Below are 12908 nucleotides of genomic sequence, written 5' to 3'. Positions count from 1 at the left end.
CTGGAGGCGGCGCATGAGCATATTGAGATCTCACACCGAAATCTCATCTCCCGAGGTCTCGTTGTCGAGATCTTAATCTGCAAATGCGCCGCCTCTGTCGTAGGTCACCGCATTGCAGGAATGGAAGTGCGAGGGCTCCGGGATTTAACAAAATGTCAGAGGAGCACCAGCACCACCGAACCTGCCGCACCAGCCTAGGATGGGAGTCAGATCATTGCCCTGCAGTGTTGGACCACTGAACAACCCCTCTTCCCAGCCCAGAGCTGGCAGAATCGCCCGACACCTGCTGCAGCCACACTCCTGGTAAGTATATTCGGACTATAAGACGCACTCCCGTTTCCCCTCCAAATTTTGGAGAAAAAAGTGCGTCTTATAGTCCGAAAAATACGGTATATACAGAGAAGACCCTGGTGGACCTGATCAATTGTACAATTTCATGTAACAGATTCCTACAGCAGTCTGGTAATGTGACCATATAGTAGTGACCACCCAGAGCATTACTAGGTTTTCTACTATATCCAGGGGGTCACCATGTCTATGCGAGTCCTGTCTTCTGCCGCTGACAATCTTAGGGGATTAGTGAATAGGTTGTGATTATAACTACTTTATATTTGGTTTATATTGCTAGAAGGAGCAGAAAAAGAGAGTGAGAGCGCTCCTTTAATAATTTAAAAATAGAGATCCACATACCAAGTAGTTTGGGCAGCATATGTTTAAATTCCTCTAATGGATAAGCTTCATCTACGCCAGTCAATGCAACTGCTCCGTCAGGGCGAGAGCGAGGTCCATCCCATAATTCCCGTCCAGGATCTCTGCGTGGTACAAAGAGCGTGGCTGTGTGAGACGGCATACAATGCCCTGGTCTGCTTTGCAAAAGAAGGATGCTATCTGGCTCTAAAAACCCACACAAGTAGAGGAAGTCATTGTTCTGATGAAATAGAAAGGGAATGTCATTTGACATATACATGATCGCGCTGGATAAGAAAACTGCAGCATGATCTGTGTCAAGTCCCAAAGCTTGAGATTCTGTATGTATCTGAGACATCAGCTTGTGACGGCGAAGGGCGTACTCAGTCTGTGTCAATCCTGGTGTCACCTCCCCTGTAACAAAAAAAGGACAATTTGCCTTACATAATTGCCATCCACTGTAAGAATTGTTTCATTTTTGAGTGTGTCTTTTTTTAATACTTTTCATTTTAGTGATTATTTAACAATGTATATTTGATGTAGATTTGTTTGTGTAAACGCTGCATAAATGTGAACATGGCCTCAAAGCATTCTTGTCCCTTTCTCCCTCTCATTTGCAAAGTTACTATGGAAGTGTGTCCCCTCTATGATGAGAGCATTGCTTGTGTTCCCTGGGAGTTCCTTCACTTGAACCTTCAGAGATCACACACATGGCAACTAGAAAGGTTCATAGTAGGTAAGTTCAGGGCTGTTTTTATGGCTCCTGCTGCTCTTGGCACTGAGCCTCAGTCTATTTGCACTTACAATTATAACCATGATCACAGTTTGCTCCTTCTTAAAGGGGTGGTCCGAAGGCAAAGTCAATTTCATTCTAAATCCCAACGTATTTGATGCCATAATGTAAACTATTTTCTTATATACCTTGCATTAAAAATTGTGTGCACCACAACATTGTAATAAAAAGCAATAAGTGACAATCAAAATACTGTATCCACCCCAAAATGGAATCAATTCAAATTTCACCTCAGGGCACAAAGAAAAACCTTCACCCAGCCCCAGAACCTGAAAGATGAAGGTCTTATAGGTCTCGGAAATTGGGGATAAAATTAAAATTATTCTTTTTTTTTTTACAAATTTCCCCAAATTATTTTTACCACCCAAATAATGAAAAAAAAACTATCTAAAACTAGCCAAGTGTTGTCATGACAGCCAAAGTTTAAATGATGATATTCAGGTCTGCAATCTATGGTGGCCTGTTAGTCCCAGTCAGCAGCAGGGTCTAACGAGCGATCTGCCAGTGTACCGCTAGGTGTACAGTTAGGTATCATACCTTGCAATGCATGAGACCAGTGATCAGAGAAATAAAAAAAAAAAACCCGATCTATAGGGGCTCACACCCATCACCGTAAAAAAAATAAAAAGGTTCCGATATTTGTCCAAAGAAATGGGAACAGTGTCATGCAAGTGTCATGCGATTTTTATCATCTAGCATCTGAATGAAATGACATCCAATTTACATGGGAATGCAATTCGATTGCAATGTGATTTTAACATGAACTTTTACATACAATTCTCTATATCATTTACACAAAATTTTCAAAGGAAATATTCTTTTATATATATAATTTAGATAGATATATCTGCATACAGGTAGATTAGATACATAGATAGATACAGAACTATAGATATAAACATGTGACTGAGATATATAATGAGTGCTTTGTGTGTGGTTTACTGTACATGTATTTTATTAATAAATCAATTATTTTCTGAAAAAAATGGCGTGGGGCCCACAAAATTTTATTAGCCAGCAGTTAATAAAAATGTCAGGTGACCCCACGCTCAGTTTTAAAAAAAAATTATTTAGTAATAAAATACAAGTACAGTAAGCTACTGTACTAATTATATACAGTGAAGGAAACAATTATTTGATTACTTACTGATTTTGTAAGGCTGAGTACACATTGCGTTAACAGCAGCCCGTTCAACACATGCGTTAACGGGCTACTGTTAACGCAAGTGCTGGAATGTCATCACGCTAGCGGAGATAGAGCTAGCAGATGCTCTATCTGCGCTAGCGGTGACAGACCCGGAAACGCTGCAGCCCACGTCCCAGGGTCTATCACTCAATGACGGCACATCGCTAGCGCACACCCATTGTGGGCGTGCGCTAGCGATGCGTCCGACACAGGACTTAATGGCGGCATTAACGGACTGCGTTATGCCACGGTGTAACATAGTCCGTCTAACGGACGCCTATAACGCAATGTGAACCCAGCCTAAGTTTGCCCATAGACAAAGTCATGAGCAGACTGTAATTTTAAGGGTAGGTTGATTTTAACATTGACAGATAGAATGTCAAAAATAAAATCAGTAAATCACATTGTAAAAATTATATCAATTTATTTGCATTTTTCAGTGAGAAATAAGTATTTGATCCCTCTGGCAAACAAGACTTAACACTTGTTGGCAAGCACAGCAGTCAGAAGTTTTTTGTAGTTGATGATGAGGTTTGCACATGTCAGGAAGAATTTTGGTCCACTCCTCTTTGCATATCCTCTCTAAATCATTAAGATTTTGAGGCATACACTTGGCAACTCGGAGCTCCAACTCCTCCCATAAGTTTTCTATGGGATTAAGGTCTGGAGACTGGCTAGGCCACTCCATAACCTTAAAGGGAACCTGTCACCCCGTTTTTTCAGATTGAGATAAAAATACTGTTTAATAGGGCCTGCGCTGTGCGTTACAATAGTGTATGTAGTGTACCCTGATTCCCCACCTATGCTGCGAAATACATTACCAAAGTCGCCGTTTTCGCCTGTCAATCAGGCTGGTCAGGTCTCGGGTGGGCGTGGTGACATCGCTGTTTCTTCCCCAGCTTTCCGTTGGTGGCGTAGTGGTGTGCGCATGTCCAAGTGCCGAATCCACTGCGCGCAGGTGAAGAAAAAGCGCGCGATCTGCGCTATTACCCTTGTCATCGGTGGGGGCGGCCATCTTCCTGAGGCAGCACGTGCGCAGATGGAGTGCTCTGCTGCACGGGGCTTCAGGAAAATGGCCGCGGGATGCCGCGCGTGCGCAGATGGAGATCGCGGCGGCCATTTTCCCGAAGCCGAGTTTGCATCGGGGAAGAAACAGCGATGTCACCACGCCCACCCGACCTGACCAGCCTGATTGACAGGCGAAAACGGTGACTTTGGTAATGTATTTCGCAGCATAGGTGGGGAATCAGGGTACACTACATACACTATTGTAACGCACAGCGCAGGCCCTATTTAACAGTATTTTTATCTCAATCTGAAAAAAACGGGGTGACAGGTTCCCTTTAATGTGCTTCTTTTTGAGCCACTCCTTTCTTGCCTTGGCTGAATGTTTTGGGTCATTGTCTTGCTGGAAGACCCAGCCACGACCCATTTTTTTTTCCCCTGGCAGAGGGAAAGAGGTTGTCACTCAGGATTTTACGGTACATGGATCCATCCATTCTCCCATTGATGCGGTGAAGTAGTCCTGTGCCCTTAGCAGAGAAACATTCCCAAAACATAATGTTTCCACCTCCATGCTTCACAGTGGGGACGGTGTTCTTTGGGTCATAGGTAGCATTTCTCTTCCTCCAAACACGGCGAGCTGAGTTACAGACAAAGACCTCAATTTTTGTCTCATCTGACCACAGCATCTTCTCCCAATCACTCACAGAATCATCCAGGTGTTCATTGGTAAACTTCAGATGGGCCTGCACATGTGACTTCTTGAGCAGGGGGACCTTGCGGGCACTGCAGGATTTTAAATCTTTACGGCGTAGTGTGTTAACAATGGTTTCCTTGGTGATTGTGGTTCCAGCTGCCTTGAGAACATTAACAAGTCCGCCCCCCATCCCGTGTAGTTTTAGGCTGATCTCTCACTTTCCTCAAGATCAAGGATACCCCAGGAGTTGACATTTTGCATGGTGCCCAGATCAATGTCATTTTGTATTTCTTCCATTTTCTTACTATTACACCAACAGTTATCTCCTTGTCACCCAGCGTCTTACTTATGGTTTTGTAGCCCATTCAAGCTTTGTGCAGGTTTATGATGTTGTCCCTGACATCTTTATAAAGCTCTTTGGTTTTGCTCATGTTGTAGAGGTTAGAGTCTGACTGATTAATTGAATAGAGTCTTTTATAAAGGTGATTATGTAAGACAGCTGTCTTTAATGCAGGTAACAAGTTGATTAGGAGCATCTAACTTGGTCTGTAGGAGCCAGAACTTTTAATGGTTGGTAGGGAATCAAATTCTTATTTCTCACTGCAAAATGCAAATAAATGTATATAATTTATACAATGTGATTTTCTGGATTTTATTTTTGATATTCTATCTCTCGATGTTATAATTAACCTACCCATAAAATTATAGACTGCTCATGTCTTTGTCAGTGGGCAAACTTAGAAAATCAGCAAGGGATCAAATAATTATGAATAGTGGCAGAAAGTCAATGGGTCCCAACCGGACACCCAGCTTTGGAGGGACTATATATGAACTGCCCCTCTCAGTGAAAAGGGGGGCACACCCTATTTGTACTGAATACAAAAATACTGAAGAAAAACAGAAAACTGAGTCGGAGTATGACTTGAAAATATCCATGATGTAAAAGCATGTTCACACTGGTCATGGAAACAAACAAAACGTATCTGCCACTATTCATACTAGGTAGGTTTTAACATTAGAGAGTGTAGTTACTGTCCCAATTGGGTATACCTTGTCGTGGTGGGACAGCTTTATGATTTTTTTTTTTAGCAAAAACAGTGTTTACGAAGTACCCTATGTTAATTATTTAAAGCACTTGATTTTTACTTATTTATTTTCATTAGGGTATGCTGTATGCACACATTATCTCTTCTTTGGTTTTGTTGCGTTTATTTGTGAAAATATTGGAAATTTGGTGAAAACTCTCTTATACCATTAAACCAGAAAGTTTTGTCTCACAAAATAGTTAACAAATACCATTTCCCACATGTCTATTTTACATTAGGACAATTTTTGCAATCATTTCTTTTTTTTGTTAGGAAGTTAGAAGGGTTAAAATGTTGACTAGCGATTTGTCATTTTTCCAACAAAATTTACAAAACCATTTTTTTAGGGACCACATCACGTTTCAACTGACTTTGAGGGGCCTATATGACAGAAAATACCCAAAAGTGTCACTAATCTACAAACTGTACTCCTCAAGGTGCTCAAAATCACATTCAAGAAGTTTATTAACCCTTCACGTGCTTCTCAGAAACAGAAAAGGAAAAACATGAACGTTTAACTTTTTTCAGAATATTTTTACTTCAGACATAAATTGTTTTATTTTCACAAGGGTAACAAGAGAGAATTAACCACAAAATTAGTTGTACAAGTTCTCCTGAGCATGCCAATACCCCATATGTGGGAGAAAACAACTGTTTGGGCACACAGCAGAGATTGGAAGGGAAGAAGCACCGTTTGACTTTTTGAACGCAAAATTGGTTGGAATCGAGAGCAAATGCAATGTTGGGTTTGGAGAGCCCCTGATGTGCCTAAACAGTGGAAAACCACCACAACTGACCCCATTTTGTAAACTACACCGTCAAAGACTTTATCCAGGTGTATAGTGAACATTTTAAACCCATAAATACGACACATAATTTGATAACATCAGATCGTCATATTGAAAAATGTAATTTTTCTCTTAAAAAAATCTTGCTTTAGCCCCTAATTACTCACTTTTGCCAGAGATAACACCAAAAAGTGCACACCACAATTTGTTACCCACTTTCTTTCGAGCTTGGCGATAACCCATGTGTAGTCAAAAAGTTCTCATGGAGAAATGGCAAAGCTTGGAGCGGAATGAGATGATCGCAGAGCTCCGGCGGTACAGGGAAGCATCACGCAGGGAGGGGGCTCCCTGCGTGCTTACCTGAGACCCTCGGTACAAGGCGATGTGCTTGTACCGAGCGTCTCCTCTCTGCAGGCCCCGGATTCAAAATGGCCGTGGGGCTACATTCGGGTCCTGCAGGGAGGTGGCTTACCAGCGCCTGCTCAGGGCAATCCCTGGTATGCCTGCAGCCCTGCATGTCAGATCGCTGATCTGACACAGTGCTGTGCAAAGTGTCAGATCAGCGATCTGACCCTATAACATGATGTTCACCCCTGGGGCAATGTTATAAAGTAAACAAAAATATATTCACATGTGTAAAAAAAAAAAAAAAAAAAAAAAAAATCCTAAATAAAGAAAAAAATATATTGTTCCCATAAATATATTTTCTGTATCTAAATAAATTAAAAAAACAATAAAAGTACACATATTTAGTATCGCCGCGTCCGTAACAACCCGACCTATAAAACTGTCCCACTAGTTAACCCCTTCAGTGAATGCGGTAAAAAAACAACAAAAAAACTAGGTAAAAAACAACGCATTATTATTATACCGCCGAACAAAAAGTGGAATAACACGCGATCAAAAAGACGGATACAAATAACCATGGTACCGCTGAAAATGTCATCTTGTCCCGCAAAAAACGAGCCACCATACAGTATCATCAGCGAAATAATAAAGAAGTTACAGTCCTCAGAATAAAGCGATGCAAAAATAATTATTTTTCTATAAAATAGTTTTTATCGTATAAAAGCGCCAAAACATAAAAAAAGACATAAATGAGGTATTGCTGTAATCGTACTGACCTGAAGAATAAAACTGCGTTATCAATTTTACCAAACGTGGAACGGTATAAGCGCCCCCCAAAAAGAAATTCATGAATAGCTGTTTTTGGTCATTCTGCCTCACAAAAATTGGAATAAAAAGCGATCAAAAAATGTCACGTGCCTGAAAATGTTACCAATAAAAACGGCAACTCGTCCCGCAAAAAACAAGACCTCACATAACTCTGTGGACCAAAATATGGAAAAATTATAGCTCTCAAGATGTGGAGACGCAAAAACTATTTTTTGCAATAAAAAGCGTCTTTTAGTGTGTGACGGCTGCCAATCATAAAAATCCGCTAAAAACACACACTATAAATAGTAAATGAAACCCCCTTCATCACCCCCTTAGTTAGGGAAAAATAATAAAATTAAAAAAATGTATTTATTTCCATTTTCCCATTAGGCTTAGGGCTAGGGTTAGGGCTTGGGTTAGGGTTGGGGCTAGGGTTGAGGTTTCAGTTAGAATTGGGGGTTTCCACTGTTTAGGCACATCAGGGGCTCTCCAAATGCGTCATGGCGTCCGATCTCAATTCCAGCCAATTCTGTGTTGAAAAAGTAAAACAGTGCTCCTTTCCTTCCGAGCTCTCCCGTGCACCCAAACAGGGTTTTTCCCCAACATATGGGGTATTAGCGTACTCAGGACAAATTGGACAACAACTTTTGGGGTCCAATTTTTCTTGTTACCCTTGGGAAAATACAAAACTGGGGCCTAAAAAATAACTTTTGTGGGAAAAAAATAATTTTTATTTTCACGGCTCTGCATTATAAACTTCTGTGAAGCACTTGGTGGGTCAAAGTGCTAACCACACATCTAGATAAGTTCCTTAGGTGGTCTACTTTCCAAAATGGTGTCACTTGTGGGGGTTTCGATGTTTAGGCACATCAGGGGCTCTCCAAACGCAACATGGCGTCCCATCTCAATTCCAGTCAATTTTCCATTGAAAAGTCAAATAGCGCTCCTTCCCTTCCGAGCTCTGCCATGCGCCCAAACAGTGGTTTACCCCCACATACGGGGTATCGGCATACTCAGGACAAATTGTACAACAACTTTTGGGGTCTATTTTCTCCTGTTACCCTTGGTAAAATAAAACAAATTGGAGCTGAAATAAATTTTGCGTGAAAAAAAGTTAAATGTTCATTTTTATTTAAACATTCCAAAAATTCCTGTGAAACACCTGAAGGGTTAATAAACTTCTTGAATGTGATTTTGAGCACCTTGAGGGGTGCAGTTTTTAGAATGGTGTCACATTATATTCTATCATATAGACCCCTCAAAATGACTTCAAATCAGGTGTGGTCCCTAAAAAAAATGGTGCTGTAAAAATGAGAAATTGCTGGTCAACTTTTAACCCTTATAACTCCCTAACAAAAAAAAATTGGTTCCAAAATTGTGCTGATGTAATGGAGACATTTGGAAAATGTTACTTATTAAGTATTTTGTGTGAAATATCTCTGTGATTTAAGGACATAAAAATTCAAAGTTGGAAAATCGCGAAATTTTCAAAATTTTCCGCTTTTTTCACAAATAAAAGCTAGTCTTATCGAAGAAATTTTATCACTATCATGAAGTACAATATGTCATGAGAAAACATTGTCAGAATCATCAGGATCCGTTGAAGCGTTCCAGATTTATAACCTCATAAAGGGACAGTGGTCAGAATTGTAAAAATTGGCCCGGTCATTAACGTGCAAACCACCCTTGGGGGTAAAGGGGTTAAGCAGCGTTGGTCCACACTGACCAAATAACACAGGTGGTGTCACGAACTTTACTTATTTCCAAAAACCCCTTTAAACATCTTTCCTTCAACTTCGGCGCCCAGGGCCATGGACCGGGTTGCCGCTGCCATGACACGCCCCTCTAAGTAACAGACCCGGCACCGAGTACTCCACTGCCCTGACGGGCGACTCAACTTGGCCTCATGAGCATGATTGACTGACCCTTTGAAGTGGGTCTTGTGCACCTAAAAGACTGTGCTTAAAAGAGAGACTTTTTTGAGTTGTGTGCCAGAGACTTTAATGGGTTTCTAAAACATCGCCATCAAAACATCGCCATAACTGCATCACACCATTACTGTCGCCATAACTGCGTCACACGGTGAACGCTTTATTTTCAAAATAACCGCCAAATTAAAAAAACAGCAGCCAGAAAGAGCGACGCGAGGAGCGCAGGAAAAGAGGGGTGTGCCATTGTGGGCGGAGCCTGAAGAGAGAGCCGCCAGTGAGGATGCCATGCAGGAGAACAGCAAGTGAAGACGCTGCAAAGCACTGGACGGAGGACAGGGAGAAGCACCCGACCGCACATAGAGGAACCGCCGCAGACCGCGCATCGGAGGGACCGCTACAGACGCCGGAGGAGAAACGCCGGGCCTCTATAAGGTTAGCAAGGAAACATGTCTGACCCGGGAGAATTGGCGGTGGTCGCAGCCATAGGCCCCATGATGCCCCAGGCCCCGCAGTGGATGTAGCCACAGGTCTCATAATGCCACCACTCCTCGCAGTGCCCGCAGCTCCTGCCAGCCGGCCAGACCCCACTGCAGTAACCGCTCCCATAATGCCGCTATCCATGCCTTATACACCAGGAGCGGCCTTGGCTGCCACAATATTCTGGGGATTCCCATACACTATGTGACTTTAAGGAAAGGCTCTGCAGCCTATTTGAAGTATATCCTCTGACAGAGCATCAAAAGGTCAGCATCCTAATTGGCTAATTGGCGTAGCTCTAAAAGAAGTAAAATCCTGGACGGATATGGAGAAAGGAACTGTTAAGCAGATACTTGCCAAACTAAAAACCACTTTTGACACCCGCACCGCTGCAGAAATTAAAATGAGGTATTTCGGGTGCAAGCAAAGAGCACAGGATAGCATACAGGACTATGCCCTTAATCTTCAAGAGGCACTACGGGCCATCAAACAGGTTGACCCTAACAGCGTGCAGGATGGGGACAGGCTCTTAAAGGAACAGTTCATTGAATGGCTCCTGTCCAACACTCGCAGGACTCAGCTACGCATCCTGGCCTTGCAGAACCCTAACCTGGACTTTGCACAATTTGAAGATAGGGCCATCAGGGTGCTGCACGAACCTCAGCCCAGCCACACAGTGCCTCCTAGGCGACCAGCCCTCACGTACCACCAGGAGGTGGCACCCTTTCCTCAGGTCCCCGCAGAGACCAACACACAGATCCTGGATGATGATCCCTCCAAAGAATTGCGCCTCCAGGTACATGAACTGACTAAAAGCGTAGCTGCCCTAGCTAAAACCGTGCAGTCCCTGCAGGAATCCCCAAAGGAGAAAATCAAGTGGCTTCCAGTCCGGAGGACGTCCCCTGGCGACGACAGAAGAGGATCCCACCGATCAGAGGAAGCAACAACGACCGCTATCATCAGGATGGATGACCCATCTGCCGTTGCTGCAATCAGGCGGGGCACATAGCAAGGTTCTGCCATTTAAACGAGCGACCCCTGGGGCAAAGGGCCAAACCCCAGGAGTAAAACGACCAGGCCCACAAAACTGGCAAGCCAAGTACGTCGGAGGATGACCGGTCCTCCCCATTGTGATCGACGGCATACCGATGAACGCTTTACTAGACACTGGCTCTCAGGTGATAACTATGCCTTAGATTCTCTGCAAACGGTATTGGGCTGATTCTAATATTACCCGTGGCCCAGATAGTGATTTGACAATAGTAGCCAGTAATGGTCAGTCTTTGCACAGGTGGGGTATAAAGAGGTAACCATTAAGGTAGGGTGAGTAGAATTGAAGGCCCAAGGAATGGTGATTGTTGATATTGACCGACATGAATGTAACCCATGATGACCATTGGTACTAATGTCATTGAAAATTGTCTTGCCGAGGTTATTGTCTTGTTACAACAGGTGGCCAAAACTGCTGGTTCCAGTGAGCAGAGAGTCCTGCAAAAAGAAATCAGAGCTCTGGTGCAGAGACAACAGGTAGAATTGTCTGGTGGAGAAATTGGACGTGTCACAGTGAGTGATCCGATCCCCATTGCAATACGCCCCAGGAGTGAAATGTTAATCTGGTGTCGGGCAGCAATAGGCCGCAGAGGTAAAGACTACCAGGCCCTAGTAGAACCTGTGTATTCAGATAGTAGGACCACAATCCTGACAGCCAGAGGGGTGGTTGATGTCCGCAAGGGGAGAGTACCAGTACGTGTCCTTAACCGTGGAGAGAAAGAGGTCCACTTACCCAGATATGTCACACTTACTAAACTGTTTACTGTTAATAATAATGCAATACAGGCAACAGAACCCTTGGTCCCGTCCAACCAGGCAGAGGATAATGGCTCTGCAGGACAATTAGAAGATTGATGTCAGAAATTACACTTGGGCACTGACTCTACCCCATCACACCAAAAACATGGGGCTTACCGGGTGGTCCATGAGTATGAGTGGGTATTCAGCAAAGACATACTAGATTTTGGGCAGGTAAAAGGGGTTCACCATCATATCCCCATGGGAAATCATCTACCCATTAAGGAGAGGTACCGACCTGTACCTCCAGCTCACTACCAGTGTGCCAAGAGTATGTTACGAGAGATGAAGGAGGCTAGGGTAATCAGAGATAGTTTGTAGCCCCTGGGCAGCTCCATTAGTTCTCGTCAGGAAAAAGGATGGTACAATGAGGATGTGTGTTTATTACAGGCAGATAAACCACATTACACATAAGGATGCATACCCAGTATCCAGAATTGAAGAGTCATTAGCTGCTTTAAAATCTGCTAAATATGTATTCACCTTGGATCTCACTAGTGGGTATTAGCAGGTTCCCGTGGCAGAGGTGGATAAGGAAAAGACTGCCTTCACGACACCGATGGGCCTCTCTGAATTTACCTACATGCCGTTCAGACTGTGCAACACACCAGGAACATTCCAGAGGATGATGGAGTGCTGTCTCGGGCACAAGAATTTTGAAACCGTCCTGTTGTACCTGGATGATGTCATCGTCTTCTCCAAGACATATGAGGACCACCTGAAGCACCTGGCCGAGGTGTTTGAAGCCCAGTCTAACTTTGGCCTGAAAGTAAAGCCATCTAAGTGTCATCTATTAAAGCCCAAAGTACAGTACCTGGGCCATGTGGTAAGCTCTGAAGGAGTGGCACCAGACCCAGACAATGTCACCGTGATCAGGGACTGGCAGAAACCCAGCAACATCCACGAAGTCCGATAGTTCCTCGGGTTAGTACTCTACTACGGTAGGTTCATTAAGGACTTCACCAAGATAGCCTCACCCCTGCAAGACCTGTTAGTGGGCCAATCCAAGAAAATCAAGAATAAGAATACTCCATTCGAGTGGAGCGACAGGCTGGAAGGATCCTTCACTCGGTTGAAGTTGGCTCTCACGGGAGATGAAGTACTGGCCTACCCTGACTATGACCAACGGTTTGTTTTTTACACGGACAACAGCAACGTGGGATTGGGAGCAGCGCGCCGATAGTTACATTCTGCGGCAGGGCAGGGAGAATCGATCTCCCTGCTCTGCCGCCCGGCCGCTATGGGCCCCTGAGCAG

At 43.6% G+C, this 12908-nt stretch overlaps 1 protein-coding gene across 1 annotated transcript in view; it reads right to left on the bottom strand.

The window, feature by feature from the left end:
- Positions 1–12908, bottom strand: part of XPNPEP3 (X-prolyl aminopeptidase 3) — a 243267-nt gene that overhangs the window by 174839 nt on the left and 55520 nt on the right. Inside the window, exon 3 of the mRNA XM_069737081.1 lies at positions 691–1101. Coding sequence (XP_069593182.1) covers positions 691–1101 — 411 coding nt within the window. The remainder of the gene's footprint in view (positions 1–690; positions 1102–12908) is intronic.

Source organism: Ranitomeya imitator, chromosome 8 (assembly GCF_032444005.1).
Source record: "Ranitomeya imitator isolate aRanImi1 chromosome 8, aRanImi1.pri, whole genome shotgun sequence".
Lineage (NCBI taxonomy): Eukaryota > Metazoa > Chordata > Amphibia > Anura > Dendrobatidae > Ranitomeya > Ranitomeya imitator.
This window is presented reverse-complemented; position numbering and strand designations above follow the sequence as displayed.